This window comes from Pseudorasbora parva, chromosome 4 (genome assembly GCF_024679245.1).
Source record: "Pseudorasbora parva isolate DD20220531a chromosome 4, ASM2467924v1, whole genome shotgun sequence".
Lineage (NCBI taxonomy): Eukaryota > Metazoa > Chordata > Actinopteri > Cypriniformes > Gobionidae > Pseudorasbora > Pseudorasbora parva.
The window spans coordinates 24,201,056-24,217,557 of NC_090175.1; the positions used below are offsets into that span (position 1 = coordinate 24,201,056).

The following is a 16,502-nucleotide window of genomic DNA, read 5'->3' on the forward strand; positions in this document are numbered from 1 at the left end:
TTTTTTTTTTGTGTGTGTGTGTGTGTGTGTGTGTGTGTGTGTGTGTGTGTGTGTGTGTGTGTGTGTGTGTATAATAGAAGTCGGTGGTAACCAAAAGTATTGTGTCGCAGAATAAAAAGTCATACAGGTTTGAAATGACGGGGGGTGAGAAAGAGGCCGTTTACATGACACCATTTTCAACTAAAAACTGAAAACGTTGAATGCATTTTGGCTGTTCATTTAAACAGCATTTTTGGGGCTCTGGAAATTTTTCAAAACGCATTTTCAAAGGGCACATTAACATCAATACCATTATCGTCTACATGTAAACTACAAAGATTTGAATTTGTGAAAACTGACGTCATGCATTTATATATATGGACTTGGCAGACGCATTTATCCAAAGCGACTTACATTGTGTTCAAGGTACACATTTTAATTTTTTGTCAGTCCATGCACAAGTGTAGGCTATTATGTTCAGTATATAGTGTTTCCTTTCAAAGTGACACGCCAATGCCAACTACTGGCCTGACATGCATAACACAGCGTTGTCATCTGTATTTGAAAACCACAAAGGGAAACATCCCTTTAGTATGCCCTTTAGTACATCATTGTTTAAACACCTTAAAATTACAAATTATATTCTTTCCATTTAAAGACAAATAGTCGATACACATTTCCATGTGAAATTTAATTATTTGTGACAACCACTGTTAGATAAGGCAATGCAACAGCAGTACAAACCATTGCAGAAGTTGCATCTCTAAAATGGAACATAGGTCCCACGGGTCCACATCTGTAATGATAAAACAATCTGCCTGTGCTGTTATGCTCATGTGCACCTAATGTTGTGTACTAACAGACTATTGAAACCCAAAATTAACAAAATAGCAATAAGACAGCTTTGGCTGATATTTAAACATTGCATCATTCCCCGAGGTGAACTTAAAAAGTCAGTATTTAAGATTTTCAGTACTTTTCAAAGTTAGCTTTTAAACAAATTTCTTTGTCTAGCTATTTAAACAACTAAAAATAAAAATGCAATTACTTGTTTCTAATGACTAGTTCCTGACAAATACAAAATAAAAATAAAAACATATGCATTTATGTTTTAATGCAATTGCATGAAGCTGTTCAGAAGGCAAGCAGACCAGGAAAGGTTGCTAATCTCTGAAGCGAACTGAGCAAACTGAGTGTTTCAGTACTTTGTGCTTAAAAGCTGATGTACAGTCAAACTGTAGTTGCAATAACGCATGCATATATTCAGAGACATAATGTTCCAAAACTCAATGGCATCCTGGCATTTTCATATTACAGTCTATGATCAAGTTGCTGCTCCTCCTTGCATTAACAGATAAAACAGTGAAAGTAACACTAATGATAAAAAGGCATTTAAAAATGACTTGCTATCAAAATCAAGGAGAACGTCAATGAAATTGTGAAGTAGCATTGTCAATACATAGTGTTTCTTAGAGTTAACATTCATAAAGCTGTCTTAAAAGAATCGTTAACTGATTATATGACATTTAAAACTGGTATTGGATACATTTTTAAAACTATTATTATAACTGTGCTTGACTTTAAGGTCAGTTTATAATTTGGTCATGTTCCCAGCAAAACAATGCAAAACGGAGATAAAACAGCAGACCAACACCGCCTAAGTCCTTCATATATGTTCTTGCTACCAAAGCTTCGCCAAGCCCCTGACACACATATTAGCCACAGGTATCCAATAGTGACCAGAGTTAATGGTAGCAAGATTGACTGATATGCTTTAAATATAAAAGCTTTGGTAGCTGAAGCTCAGTGATGCTAAGTAATCGGCGGATAGTCAGAGCCCTGTTGATCTGTACAATCGCCAGATATAACAGTTGGCGGGATGTCATCCACATCTCCTTCCCATGGTATGCTACCAAGGTTTGCAGGAGCAGAGATGGAGTGGGGGGTTACGGTGTGGCCCATGCCCTGGTAACGGCCCTTGGGGGATGGAGGGGTGGAAGACGATTCAATTGGATCCTGAGCTCCAGCTGACAGCAGTCCCGTGTTCTCGTCCTGACAAGCCTCTTCGCCAAAATATGTTTTCCTTGGTCGACCCATGACAGTTCTCCCTGAGGTAATAAAACAAAGCACATATGCAGAACTCTTTTAATAGAGTGGGTACTGACACCTTTCAAAATTCTGATTCTGATTTACAAGCTTTTATTTTAATTTGATTTGATTCGGTATGGAATTCTTAAAGGGTTAGTTCACCCAACAATGTAAATTATGTCATTAATGATTCCTTCTAATGTCATTCCTCACCATCTTCAGAACACAGTTTAAAATATTGTATATTTAGTCCGAGAGCTTTTCTGTTTCTCCAATGAAAGTGTATGCACACTATACTGTCCATGTCCAGAAAGGTAATAAAAAACATCATCAAAGTAATCAATTGTGTGACATTAGTTGGTTCATTAGAATCTCTTGAAGCATTGAAAATACATTTTTGTCCAAAAATAACAAAGATTACGACTTTATTCAGCAATGTCTTCTCTTCTGTGTTTGTTTTTAATCAGCAAACAAAGATAAGAACGGTTATGAATCAGCGTATTGATTCATGAATCGGATTGTGTGCTAAACTGCTGAAATCATGTGACATTGGCGATCCAAATTCTGAATCAATATGCTGATTCATAAACGTTCAAATCTTTATTTGAGGATTAAAAAAACAAAACCGGATGATGTTTTTATTCCCTTTCTGGACATGGACAGTATAGTGTGCATGCACTTTCATTGGAGGAACAGAAAAGTTTTTGGACTACGGGTGTGGAACGATGTCATTAATGACATAATTTTCTTCTTTAAGGAACATAATCTACTGTAAAATATTCAGGGAACCCTTTATACTAATAGTAAAGGTTAAAACCAAATCCAAAACTAATAAAATCAATTGCTATTTATTTTCAGATATTATAATCAACATTGAAATAAATTCTAACTAACTATGAGATATGGACATCAGAGGTTGACAGTAGTGAGGTATTTTTACTTTACACTTAATTTTATTTTTCAACAGTGTTCTTCTTTGAAAACCATGTAACTTCACAACATTCCGAAACATAATATTGTACTTTTTACTGCATTGTTTCATACTGAATATTATTTCATGCTTAATTATATAAAACATTTTAGCATTGTATACTTTTACTCAAGTTACCATTTAATACAAATATTAAAACCCAAAAAATATACAATATAAAATTTATTACTAAAAGCTAGTCCCTGAAAAATAGTCCCTGAACTTGAACAGCAACCATTTGCATTATTAAATCATTAGGTGGCGGCAAAGACTGTCTTTATGAGCGAGTCTCATTGAAGCTTGTTGTGAACACTGGAACAAAACTGACAAATGTTTTGACTAGTGCTGTCAGTGTAAGCACACTGTAAAAAGGACAAGATATCACAGCAGACATTCAAACTGATTTTTTAATATGAACGTAAGACTGACCTGAAGAAAAATGCTAACTCTGAATGAAGGTAATACACTCTGTCTCTCTCGCACAATACTTCTCTATAATACAGTAAGTTTCCATGAATAATACCAATGAAAACAAAGATATGTTCATGCTGCTAAGAGTAGTGATACACAGAACTGTTGGGTGAAGCTGTTTTTTATTGTCAGTAAAACACAGCTATTGACAAATCAGAATCAAGGACTGGAACTAACCGTTTTATAATATTGTTTAAAGCTGCTTTATTGACGTCTTTCTGCAGTTGCTATGAGTCATAATGCATTTTAGGAATTTGTACTGTTCTTTCAACATTCCTTCTGAGTTTCAAGTATATTTTGCGCAATAACTAGGTGTAATGAGGAAATGGTCATTCAAATGCCCTCCATGTTGCCTTTTGAACTGAGGTGGCTAGAGCAATCTGTCAAAATACTAAAATAACATTGTCCACAATGCCTGCTCTGTTTTTGGAAACTTGGAACATACCAATTTAAGGTAATAATGTAGTACTACTCCTGGCTGTGCAATAAGAGCTCCAGGAATTTATGTTTTCTTTGTAAACGTGAGTTTCTTGGACGAACGCAAACGTTTTCCTGGGGGAAAGCAAATTTTGAAAAAAAAAGAAGTTTCTAGACTGTGTAGTGACTCACCGACATTGCGCACTTGTTCTGAGATGTCAGCCCGTATGTCTGAGATATCCCACATGGCCAGGAAGGAATCAAAGCAGGAACCTTCCTCTGCTTCCTGTATGTAGGGTTTGTAAGTGAAGCTGAAGTGATGAGCAATGGCTGCCAAAAACATTTCCACACAGATGATGAAGTCCTATGAAAACAGGGAATCACAGACTATTAATCGAAAAAGCTTACTTCAACTTGTGCACCCAGAAGTTACAGCAGCATTGGTATATGGTAAGCCAGTTAAAAAGAATTTATATAAATATCCTAAACCGGCAGATCTCACTAGCCAAATTTAAGTAACAAGCAGTTTAGTGCTCAGACCAAAGCACCACACCTGCAATCCAGTGGCTACAGCCTCCACACTGTCCCATTCCCACGTGTGAGACTCTGAGATCACGCCAACCTTCACTAGAAGCGCAATGACCACAGCTTGCCTAAGACAGATAAAACAACAGAATGAAATAAAACATTACATGGTGACATAAAATCACCAATACATGTTTATAATAGTTCTACCAATAATGACCATTGACTGCCATGACTTAGTTGTGAAGGCAATCCTGAGTGCTATATAGTGTCTTAGAAAAGTTCTAGAAAACTACACTGAATACCAAATTAACTTAACATGATTATACCAGTTGTGTAATCGATCTGCAATTAGATCAGAATTGTTATGAGTGATGTGTAGAGAACAGTTTACCAGAATGACACAAAAACCACCAGCTTGACACAGAGGAATTTGCCCACAGGTTTGATGGGACTCAGCTCTTCCCTCAGAGCCTTGTAGAACAGCACAAGGCAGTACATGGCAAACTGAAGAGAGAAAACAAGTGCACCAATAGCACATTACCATTAGGTTATCAGGTTACTGTTTAACTTGAACTCTCAATGATTTTTCACTGTTGTTGCTTCGGGTTCCTTAAACTTTTATTATTTATAAGCTGCGGACACAAATGAGAGGTTGTCTGTTTTGTTTTACTGTTGATAAAAAAATCCATAACATGTCTCTGTAAATAAGGCTTTAGTTACATTTTATCTCCCTTTTACTGCTGTTTGGTTCCTGGGTGTAACTGTAGACCCATTTGCCGACATTAGCTCATGTGATAGTCTTGCATAATATTCAGGGAAAAAGAAAAAAGGTACTTACAAGCTGAGAGAGATTGTTGACAATAACCAGATATGTCCAGGCATTTTTTGAACTGAAGTTGCCTTCATCATAAACACCACAAAGCTCACAAATCCTAATTTGGAACAGACATTACATTGAAATTACTGACTAACAGCTAAAGATTTCTTTTGAACAGTTGCATGCTCAATTTAAGAGTACATTTCAAAATATTTTCTTTTCTATTTATAATAGAGGATTTAATTTTAGTACTAGGAAACTACATACAGTCTTGAGTTTAAAACCATCACAGAACAGAAACATATGGAACCAGTAAATGTTGACCAAAGGGTTTGTTAATCTACTTTCACTAAAAGAAATGACACTACCATTCCAATGTTTGGGGTCAGTAAATTAATGCTTTTTATTTGGAAAGGAAGCATTTAATTGATGCTGTGATGCAAAAGTCACAGTAAAGACATTTATAATGTTACAAAATGTCTATTTTAAATAAATTCTTCTCATCAAAAATCCTGAAAAAACATATCAGCTTCCACATAAATATTAAGCAGCACAACCTTTTTCAACACTAATAATAAGAAAAAATGTTACTTGAGCACCAAATAAGCATATTAGAATGACTTCTGAAGGATCGTGTGACACTGAAGACTGGGGAAATGATGCTGAAAATTCAGCTTTGCCATCACAGAAAATCCACAAAAAAATGTATCAAATAAATGCAGATTTGATGAACATACACAGACTTCGGTCCCACTTTATATAAGGTGGCCTTAAATACCATGTGTGGTGATATGGGTAAGTTTAAAGGTCCCGTTCTTTGCGATTCCATCTTTCAAACTTTAGTTAGTGTGTAATGTTGCTGTTAGAGCATAAATAATACCTGTAAAATTATAAAGCTCAAAGTTCAATGCCAAGCGAGATATTTTATTTAACAGAAGTTCCCTTTCAAAGCCTACAGCGAACGGCCGGTTTGGACTACAGCAGGAAGTTCAGGGATGTAATGACATCACTAGAACCGTTTGTTGACTAACCCTCCGCCCACAAGAACACGCAAAACAAGGGTGCGTGGTCTTGTTGCTCTGGCACGTGGAGAAGAGCGCGCATTCAGCGCTTGCATCTCCCCATTATGGTAAGAGGCGGGACCTTTCCAGGCAAAGTGCGCTAAGCTCCTGTCCAATCACAACACGGGAAGCGCTGGCCCAATCAGAACTAGTTACGTATTTCTGAAGGAGGGACTTCATAGAACAAGGAAATCATCAGCCCGTTTTCAGGACAGAGGAAACAGCGCTGTACAGATAAGTAAATTGTGTGAAAAATACTGTGTTTTTTTTTACACGCAAAACATGAACTCATGTTATATTGCACATTGTAAACATAATCAAAGCTTCGAAAACACACAAAGAATGGGACCTTTGAGGTTAGGGTTAGGTGTAAGGGAAGTGTCAACAGTGTAATTATAAATGTAACTACATAATTGAATTGCATAACATGCAGGTCATTTTTCAAAAATGCAAGTACAATGTAAAAACATGCCTGTACACAATTTGGGCCCACAAGTGCATTGTATCAAATGATTCATTAAAATATTAGTACATAGTAGTTAAAGCCACCTAATACAAAGTGGGTCCCAGACTTCTTTCAAAAACAAAATCAATTGTCCAGACTTATTGTCCAGAAATATTTGCATATATGGTCTTTTTATGGTGTAAAACCAAATAAAACAAAAATATGATTTAGCTGATATCGCTATGATTTAGCTGATAACTAAGGCGTAGCTTGATGACGTCTTGATTTTGCTGAGCTTTTATTATGCCGCAGATGACCGGTTTCGTTTCTTCTGCTCATCATGAGTATGTGGGGTAACGCAGCGCTGTTTTATCATATTAGATACATTTGAGCGTGTTGAAAGTTGTGTTATAATGCTACTCTGTTGGTTAGCTCGGCAGCTATTATGAGACACTGGTTGCACAATGCAGGGAGCTAGATTGATATTAGGCTTGGTAAAACATGGTACTCACAGTAATTCAAGAAAGCAAAATTTAAACAATAACACTATGTTGATCTTTATAACAATTATTTGTTTTATGTTTATGAATATATCCAAACCTGCTCACCTGTCTAATAAAAACAAAATGTATTAAAGCATCTTTGGTGTTTCCATAGTGTCTACAAAATAAAATTGAGAAATTGAAAGTAACGCAGATATGAAGCCATTGATAGGTGACACACGGATACGTCCATGACCTGGGTAAAATAGCTTATTTCTCTGGATCTAACCATTTTTGGGAACATTTGGGATAATTTAAGTGCACAAGTCAACAAAATATATAACATTGTTCTAGTGGTTTTTGGATATTTTAATCCAAAAGTCTTACATATTGTGCCTTTAACCTCTACAACACACAATATGAATAACACTTACAAAGCGATGACTGTGGTGACAGGTCTCACAACTGTGTACTGCAGAACCCCCAGTTTGCATCTCAGCAAAAGTACTCTGTTAAGAAGAAAAAAAAATGAGTTAGGTAAATGTTCTGTTCTTAAAATAAAAATAGAAGGGGCCTTGAGAAAATATTGCTACGGTATAAATAGATCTTTCCCTGGCATTGCATAAAATCCCAAAGTTAACAGGCACATAGAGTTCAATGCTCTCTGAAGATGTACACAAACATATTTTTTCTGTTTAAAAAATTGCTGGTTTAAATCAAGAAACTCTTCACACATTACCACCACAGCCTAACGTAAATTTAAAAGTTGCTGCCATCAGCAGCGATAGCTAAAGGCAGCCAAAAACCACAAGAAAGTATTTAATCTGCAAGCAATTTAGACAAATCCCATCCTGCTGTATCTAAACTTTCTTTTCTCATCTTTGAAGAAGGCTCCAAAGGAGAAGATGGAAAAAAGGTAATGGGGGCCCTCAACATAAGAGCCTAATCCAACATCTTGACAGCAGATATGCAATAAAAATAACATCCTGCCTCACATTATCCCCCATGTTTACATAAACACTTACTCTCCCATGGGCCACGGTGGGCAGCAGCAAAGAGGAGGGAGATGCTTTTGTTGCTCCTGCACCTCCAGCATCAGCACCAGACTGGGATACTGGTTCCCCAGATAGTTGAGAAGGAAGATCATGAAGTTGTAGATAACATAGGCCTCATAGCACTCTCTACATGTGTCTACATAGATGGCAATGTTGGGATACTTCAACGCAATCCACTGTGAAAACAGAAGAAGGGACAAAACACATTACAATAAAGGGATTCCACATATAGAACACAGACATGACCAACGATACCATGCTGCTCAAAAAAGATTAGATCCACATGAGTTTGGTCAAATTAGTTGCTGGTCCTACTCTTTAAGTAATCTAAGTCATGAGCATCTGCAACATCAGGCCTCACATTAACAGATCGTAAAAGAGAAAAAGGGCAGTATTCAAGTCAAGGCAATCTAAATTGGATAGTAAACATCAAAGAATCCATTTGCTATTCAAATAGCAACATTTTAGCAACCATACGGTGATCACATGATACTCACACTATCCAGGCTGTATATAGGAACCATCCATAATATTCTAAAAATGAATAAATAAATAAGTGAGAAATACACTTGCAATTGCACAGAAAATATGTTACAAACAATAATGCATAACATAAACTAACTGCAAAGTAATATTATCTATACATCAATACCTGATAATGGGTTTTTGTAGCTCAGGTTGGGTGTAGTGTACTAGATGCTGCAGTATCCCCCACAGTGAGATGGGTATAGTCATGAACACAAATAACCCAGCGATGAACCATGCCTTATTTTTAATACTAACCTATGAGATTACAAAGAGAAAATGCCATCACTGAGAAAACCATTGTCAAAATGATCAAAACTTTAAAAAATTAAATACATAATATATATATATATATATATATAAGTTTTATTTCAATTAAAATAAATGTTTTAATAGTTCTAATCTTAACATAAAATAACATTTGACCATTTAGCATATATATTTATTATAAATGGCAAAGGCTGACGCCAATCCTGTGATGGCTTCATGTGACGCCAACTCTGAATTAACATGCACAACTGCTAAATTATGATTATGATCACAACTTTAATAAGATCCAGTCATTATTTCTACCAAAATTAATACATGATGTTAGCTAACTGCATGAGTTCCATAATCTTAGAAGTTGTACTGTACATTTTTGACATATGGATATTTCTTTAACAGTCACCTCTGATGCATTTTTTCTGTAAAGCTGCTTTAAGCTATATGTATTGTGAAAAGTACTATACAAATAAATAAGAATTGAACTGAACTACGGTAATTGCTATAAAATACATAACATTAGATATACTGAAATCACTAAAGTGACTGATATTAACCAGGAAGTTGGTTTTAAATTTCAATTATATTCATTAACTTTAAATTCAATTTAAATACCCATTTCATTTAACAATACATTTTCTCTCGCTCTCTCTCTCTCTAGGTTTTTTATTATTATCCCATAATAAAGAAATCATGAATTATATATTAATGGTTTTCATTGTAAGTCAAATCAATTTAGACTCCAAGGTTACATGTGAAGTTTCTTAAAACAGCATTTACGCACACATTTGACAGTCAGCTGCTAAATGTTTAATGTGTGTAACGTTAATTATAAAAAAAAAAAAGAATTCTGACCCCTGATTTTTGAAGTTCCCATATACAGAGTGGAAGGACAACCAGAAGGACCAAAATGTATAGCAGCACCACGAGAGGCCGAATCCATCTCCTCCAGTTCCCGCACGTGCACGGCATCTTTCCTACTGACACTAAGCTCTTACATTACACCCCGGTCGAGTTTGATTCAGAGACATGTGCTGATAAAAGCTGAGTTAAGTTATTGGCAGTTCTACCTCTGTGGTTTGGTTTAGATGCATAAGATTTTTATAAGCACTACAGACAGAGATCTAGATAAATCATGTGTGTTGTTCAGCGAGTCAAATAATCAGCCAGTCCTCCCAATGTTGTCCGACGCTCCCACATAACGTTACATCAACAAAATGCACTGCTTTCAAGAGCCGCACGCGGTCGTGTCCAAAATAAAGTCAGCGCGCAATCATATTGCATTATCTTTACGCTGTAGTCATGTCAAAAACGCATATATAACTTTACAGACTTCACACAAAAAAAAAAGTGGACGCGAGAGAGAAGTTGATAAACAAAGCTGATCGGAACTTCCTGTTGATCTTGTCACTGCTGGTTCTTCGGATCTTCGCCTCTTCATCGAAACATTCAAAATACTTAGCGCCACCATGCGGGTCGGAGAACCGCAAATAATGACGTGAAAAATATTATTCGCCGCTGCAAACATTAATTAACGAAGCGACCGGTGAGTGCTGTAAATTTAATTTAAGCATTTTGTTTCGACGTCTGTTTAGTATCGTTTTTCAGAAAGTAGCATTTGATATCCCCATACAGATCTGTCTGCTATAAATTCAAGTACTTTAGAAATATAGCTATTCATAATGTGTGTACATATAATTAAATATAATCAAGTAAAAAGACTGTTGTTGTCACTTAACCCACTACCGGCGTGGTGTGTACTGCCGATTTAAAATAAGCGCATTTTGACATTTTTTGTGGTGATTAAATTAGCAAAACAATTGTTACGCTACCCCGTATTAGCACCCCCAACCTGCCCTCGTTCATTAAACATTTTAATTAAATATGGAAACCATTAATTTAACACTACAAATACTAGAGAAGAAAGAAAGAAAGAAAGAAAGAAAGAAAGAAAGAAAGAAAGAAAGAAAGAAAGAAAGAAAGAAAGAAAGAAAATAAGAAAAAAAAAACTAAATAAAACCTGTGGGCCCATTTTGTGGGCAGTTATATTACATTAGAAAGTAGTGTGACATATTTCATATAATCAACCCATTTCTAGTATTTGTAATATTGAGGTGAAAAGCTTGTGATGCCATATATAAAATTAAACAACTAAAGTTACCAATTCAAATGTTACAATTCTGTGTAATTGCAAAACAATGTATTTACCATGACATTGATTTCTTTCCTCAGATTTTGTAGATTGACAGGTTTTGTAGATTAACTCTTTTATATTTATATTTATACTCCAAGACTAATTATTTTCTAATTTGACTAATCATTATACTCTTTTGAAACCTTAACTATTTTTCAATTACTTGTCAGAAATTTATTTTATTTTTTCCCCTTCAAGACTGACAGCCTGGACTTCAATGTATTCCCAACATCCTGCTACATAATCTACTTTGGTGCTACATGGAAGAAAAGACAACATGAGGGTGAGTAAATGATGACAGAATTTTCATTTTGGGTGAATTGTCACTTTTTGTTTATTGAATTGTACATGCTATTTTGGCATGCACATTTTGGCTTTTTTTTTTAACTTAAAGTTGTACTTAGAAGAGAAAAAGCAAAAACTAACTCGAAATTCTCACAGAAAGGAATGTATTAAACACAAATGATCTCAGAACTGCCATAAGACCAGTGAAAGCGCAGTGTGAAACAAAGGTGAAATTGTTCAGCCTTACGATGGCTCACTAGATGGCAGTGTGTGGCAACACTTTCCATGCTGGAGTATCCCAATAATCTATTTGCATTTTTTTGTATAAAGTGTTCCTGAAAAAAAGAAGAAGAAAAAAACAAGTCTCTAAGCCCATCTTTTTTAACAGGATGATTGTGCCACATGTTTTAGTTTGTTTTCCTGAGCAACAGAACAGTCTTCAAATTACTGTTTCTAATTAAGATTCCTGGGGTGTGAGAAAAAGATCTATTTATTTTTCTCCCTTCGCTAACCTAATTATGACAAATGGCGTATCAGCACGAAAGTACATTCGGCTAATAAAGAGTAGCACACCACAGAACTCCAGAGGTTGTCTTTTTCTTGTAGTGGACTAGCTAAACAATTTTATTTAATCAGGAAGCATGTGCATGTATAAAAAAGTGCTTATAATATACACAGCACTTTAAAACAACACAACATCTTAAAAGTTTTATAGTTGTTTTGTTTATTAAATTTATGAGGTCAAAGAGCTCTTCCCAGGCTATATTTAAAAATAAAAATAAGTATTCAAAACTTGTGCATTTACTTGAGTGTGCAGTGAAGAAGAGCAATAATTTCCAGATGCTTTATTGGGTAGGCCTGATTTTTATCTCAGACAGTCTCCCCTTGTCAGACCCAGCGGTCCCGCAGAAAACATAAAAGCGCCGTTTCACTAGCCTGTTTCAATTACCCACAAATGTGGAGGACGACTTTAATGGACTTTTACATGGAAAATCAGCTACAGCTTAAACTTTTCCATGATGAAAGCAGGGGCTGGAGCTTGACCTGTAAAACTCAATGCTCATTCTTTCCTCTCTCATGCCCGTGTGTTGATATAAGACATGGACTTCAATATAACGTTACCTGCCAGTAATCTGCCAGTCGCAATTTAAGGTATATCTGGAAAAAAATCTAGAGTCAATGCAATACTTCAGGACCAAGAAAGATGTACAAGGCTGAAGTAGTCCTGAAATACACAGAGGCAGAACTTTTCCTTTATGTCGCTGCGCTGTCATCATACTGCCCCCCAGTTACAGAAATGGCTCATTGTGATGGGACAGATTGTTCATGAATATTGAATCGATCCTTTTGGCTTTTATAAATTAGAAATCGCTCTTGCCACACTCATGTGAGTGCCTTGTTGCATGACTTGGAGGGATAGCTCTGCAAAGTGGCATGCGGGACTCTGCCATGTCGGGGCAGGGAAGACAAACAGGCGGTGTGTTTGAGAAAATTGGATACACATTTAAAGTTTAAACGCCGAGTGACGTCCATAGTTAACGTCTCATGTGACTCCCAGAATGAGAGTTCTGCTTCTGTGTTTAGTTTGGATTTAATTTAGACGTCAGTACGTGTTGGGCTAAATGAGGAGAGTTACTGGATCACGGTTTGTGGCTTCACGCCTTTGAACGTGTGAATTACATCTTCATGAATTGGTGTTATGCCAGATACCTTCAGGACAGAAAAAATAGAAAATATTGCCTATGTTTGATTATTTATTAATCTCAAACGTCTGCCCAAAGATTTATGACGGAAATTGTTTGAGTGCACAAATGATTCTATCCGATCGATATTGTAATATTTAAAAGTATCTGGTTGCGTTAGTGTTCTTGGAGCTAAGTCATTGCGAAACATTTCTGGATGGTTTTGAAATCCCTTGCACGAGAGTTAAGGTTAGCCTACCTCATGCTCATAAATAGAGCTGACTGCATGCTCTCACAGTCAAGACCAATTTATCCACAGATTTGATCCAAATGCTGTTGCTTTCTTGCCTTTTTAAGTCTAATGGCAGGGGTTGTGTGGTGTGTAAAATCAGAAATGTGTTATTAATATAATCCATGCCAGAGCAAAGTCTTATGAAAAATATTAGGATACAGTCAGAGCTCTATCTATGTTTGCTAGTTTGGCATTGGAGAGCACAGTGCTGTTTTTCCTCTGAAAATATGTGCTTTGTTAAGAGATGTGAGCTGAAGGCAGGATAAAGTTTTATATTATTCCATGGTTTGTCTAAATACTCAGTTCTGATTGGCTGGAAGATGGGCAATAAAACTGTTTAGTGCTCAAGTCAGTTTAATCACTGTTCTATATTAAAGAAATAGTTCACTTTGAAATTAAATTTTGATATGTTTTAGCTTACCTCATGGGCATCCGAGATGTAGGAGTATTTGTTTCCCTAGTAGTAGGCATGTGCCAATATCAATATTTCATGTTGCGATTAATTGCGAAGTTTTTATCACGCTATACGATATTATCACGATATTGAAATAAGTTGCAAAAAAAGTGTTGTCATAGGATAACAGCTTTAAGAACTATTTTTGTAATGACGTGTTCTGGCTTTAGTCTGTGCAAGCGTGGAAAGTGCCGGAAGTGGATCTCTCGCGCGTGTACGTCTCTTATTGTTTACACAAAACAGAGATTACAGGTGAAACGGCTAATAGAAATGGTACTTATCCTGGATGTTTAAACCGACGTAAAAGAAAACAATTACGTATGCTTGCGCGATCTCATCCAGGAGTGGTGATATAAATACTGTTCAGTTTCTCACACAAACCGCTCGTTTCGTGTCTTAGGCCATCAGTGTGTACTTACGATGGGGGATTGTTTAATTCGGACTTCTCTGTGTATGCTCTTTGAGGTGGTGACCATAGACCTGCATTACGTGAGGCACAGACAAGAACGGTTTGACCTAAAATTATCAAAATGGAAACTACTGGGGAAACAAATACTCCTACATCTCGGATGCCCATGAGGTAAGCTAAAACATATCAAAATTTAATTTCAAAGTGAACTATCCCTTTAAAGGCAGGGTAGTTGATTTGTTGATGTGACAGTATCAAATTTTTATGTTACGATAATATCAGTTACGTTTTTATAACAGTACGGTATTATTACGATATTGAAAAAGGTTGCAAAAAAGTGTTGTCATACTAAAACAGGTTTAATAACTTTTTTATTGTAACAAAAATAACTGCACATTAAAATACAATAAAGCAAAACAATAAAAATGTATAAAGAAATGTTTCAAACTAATGATTAAAAAACTAATGCAAAATAATTATAAAGAACAATAGGTAACACGTTACAATAAGGCCTCATAAGTTAACAAGCAATAGCTACCTTTGTTACAGAAGTTATTAATTTTTGTTAAAGGCATTCTGACAGAATTATTTAAAAAAAAAATACAACTGTTGGTTCATGTTAGCTCAGGTCCATTCAATACAGCTCCAACTTTTGGTTTTAATTAAGTGCTATTAAATGTTGAAAAAAAAGATTAATAAATGCTTTAATCATCAGTTTGTTAACTAATTAACTATCTAATGTTAAATAATGGATCATTATTGTAAAGTGTGTGACTGAAAAATACTAATACGGGAGGAAGGTGGGAAAGAAGGGTAAAATACGGGACTTTCCCGGCCAAAACGGGATACTTGACAGGTATGATATCCTTCCTAAATGGAGTCTTAAATGGAAACTCCACCACGTTTTCAAATCAAACTGTGTTATTCCCTTAACTAAGACGAGTTGACACATACCTCTCTCATCTCAGTGTGTGCACTTAATCGCTCTGACGCGCGGTGACATTCTGATAGCATTTAGCTTAGCCCACTAAGCCCAGGTCATTCACTATGGTACCAAACAGAGATCAAGTTAGAAGCGACCAAACACCTCCACGTTTTCCCCATTTAAATACAGTTACACGAATAGTTGAACGACCTAGTATGGTGACACAAAATAAAACGTGGTGCCTTCTTAGCGGATTAAAATGGAACTATAATGTATGGCGGAATAGAACTTTTGAGAGTACTTCGACTCGGCACAGTAAAAAGTCACGCCTGAAACATCCTCTCAGTTCCATTCATCCAGCCCAGTTCATTCATTATGGTACCAAACAGAGATCAAGTTAGAAGGACCAAACACCTCCACGTTTTCCTCGGCGCAGTAAAAAGTCACGCCTGAAAAATCCTCCCTCACATCTCCCCTCCCCCCTATTGACAGAAATGACAGAGTGAGGGGGAGATGTGAGAGATGATTTTTCAGGCGTGACTTTTTACTGCGCAGAGGAAAACGTGGAGGTATTTGGTCCTTCTAACTTGACCTCTGTTTGGTACCATAATGAATGAACTGGGCTGGATGAATGGAACTGAGAGGATGTTTCAGGCGTGACTTTTTACTGTGCCGAGTCGAAGTACTCTCAAAAGTGCTATTCCGCCATACATTATAGTTCCATTTTAATCCGCTAAGAAGGCACCACGTTTTATTTTGTGTCACCATACTAGGTCGTTCAACTATTCGTGTAACTGTATTTAAATGGGGAAAACGTGGAGGTGTTTGGTCGCTTCTAACTTGATCTCTGTTTGGTACCATAGTGAACTGGGCTTAGTGGGCTAAGCTAAATGCTATCAGAATGTCACCGCGCGTCAGAACGATTAAGTGCATGCACTGAAACGAGAGAGGTCAACTCGTCTTAGTTAAGGGAATAACAGTTTAATATGAAAAAGCGGTGAAGTATTCCTTTAAGATGAACACCATAGCGAATGCAAATATCTGAATGGCTATTTGAAACGTTACGTTTCATAACATTACATAACATAACATTTACGGGGGTAACCGCTGCATTTCTGCTGTTCCATCAGGGCCATCTTCTGTCAGAGAATGAATTAGC

The 16,502-nt window shown here is 36.3% G+C and overlaps 1 protein-coding gene across 1 annotated transcript; it reads right to left on the reverse strand.

Annotated features, from left to right (window-relative positions):
• Positions 1 to 872: 872 nt before the first annotated feature.
• tmem184c (transmembrane protein 184C) lies at positions 873 to 10,527 on the reverse strand. Its single transcript, XM_067441358.1, has 10 exons — positions 9,958 to 10,527; positions 8,966 to 9,096; positions 8,811 to 8,847; positions 8,284 to 8,489; positions 7,693 to 7,767; positions 5,292 to 5,385; positions 4,845 to 4,957; positions 4,479 to 4,578; positions 4,118 to 4,289; positions 873 to 2,087 (listed from the first exon to the last, which is right to left on the reverse strand). Exons 1-10 carry the CDS (start codon positions 10,072 to 10,074, stop codon positions 1,792 to 1,794), a joined length of 1,341 nt encoding a protein of 446 aa, XP_067297459.1. The 5' UTR covers positions 10,075 to 10,527; the 3' UTR covers positions 873 to 1,791.
• Between the last annotated feature and the right edge of the window lie 5,975 nt (positions 10,528 to 16,502).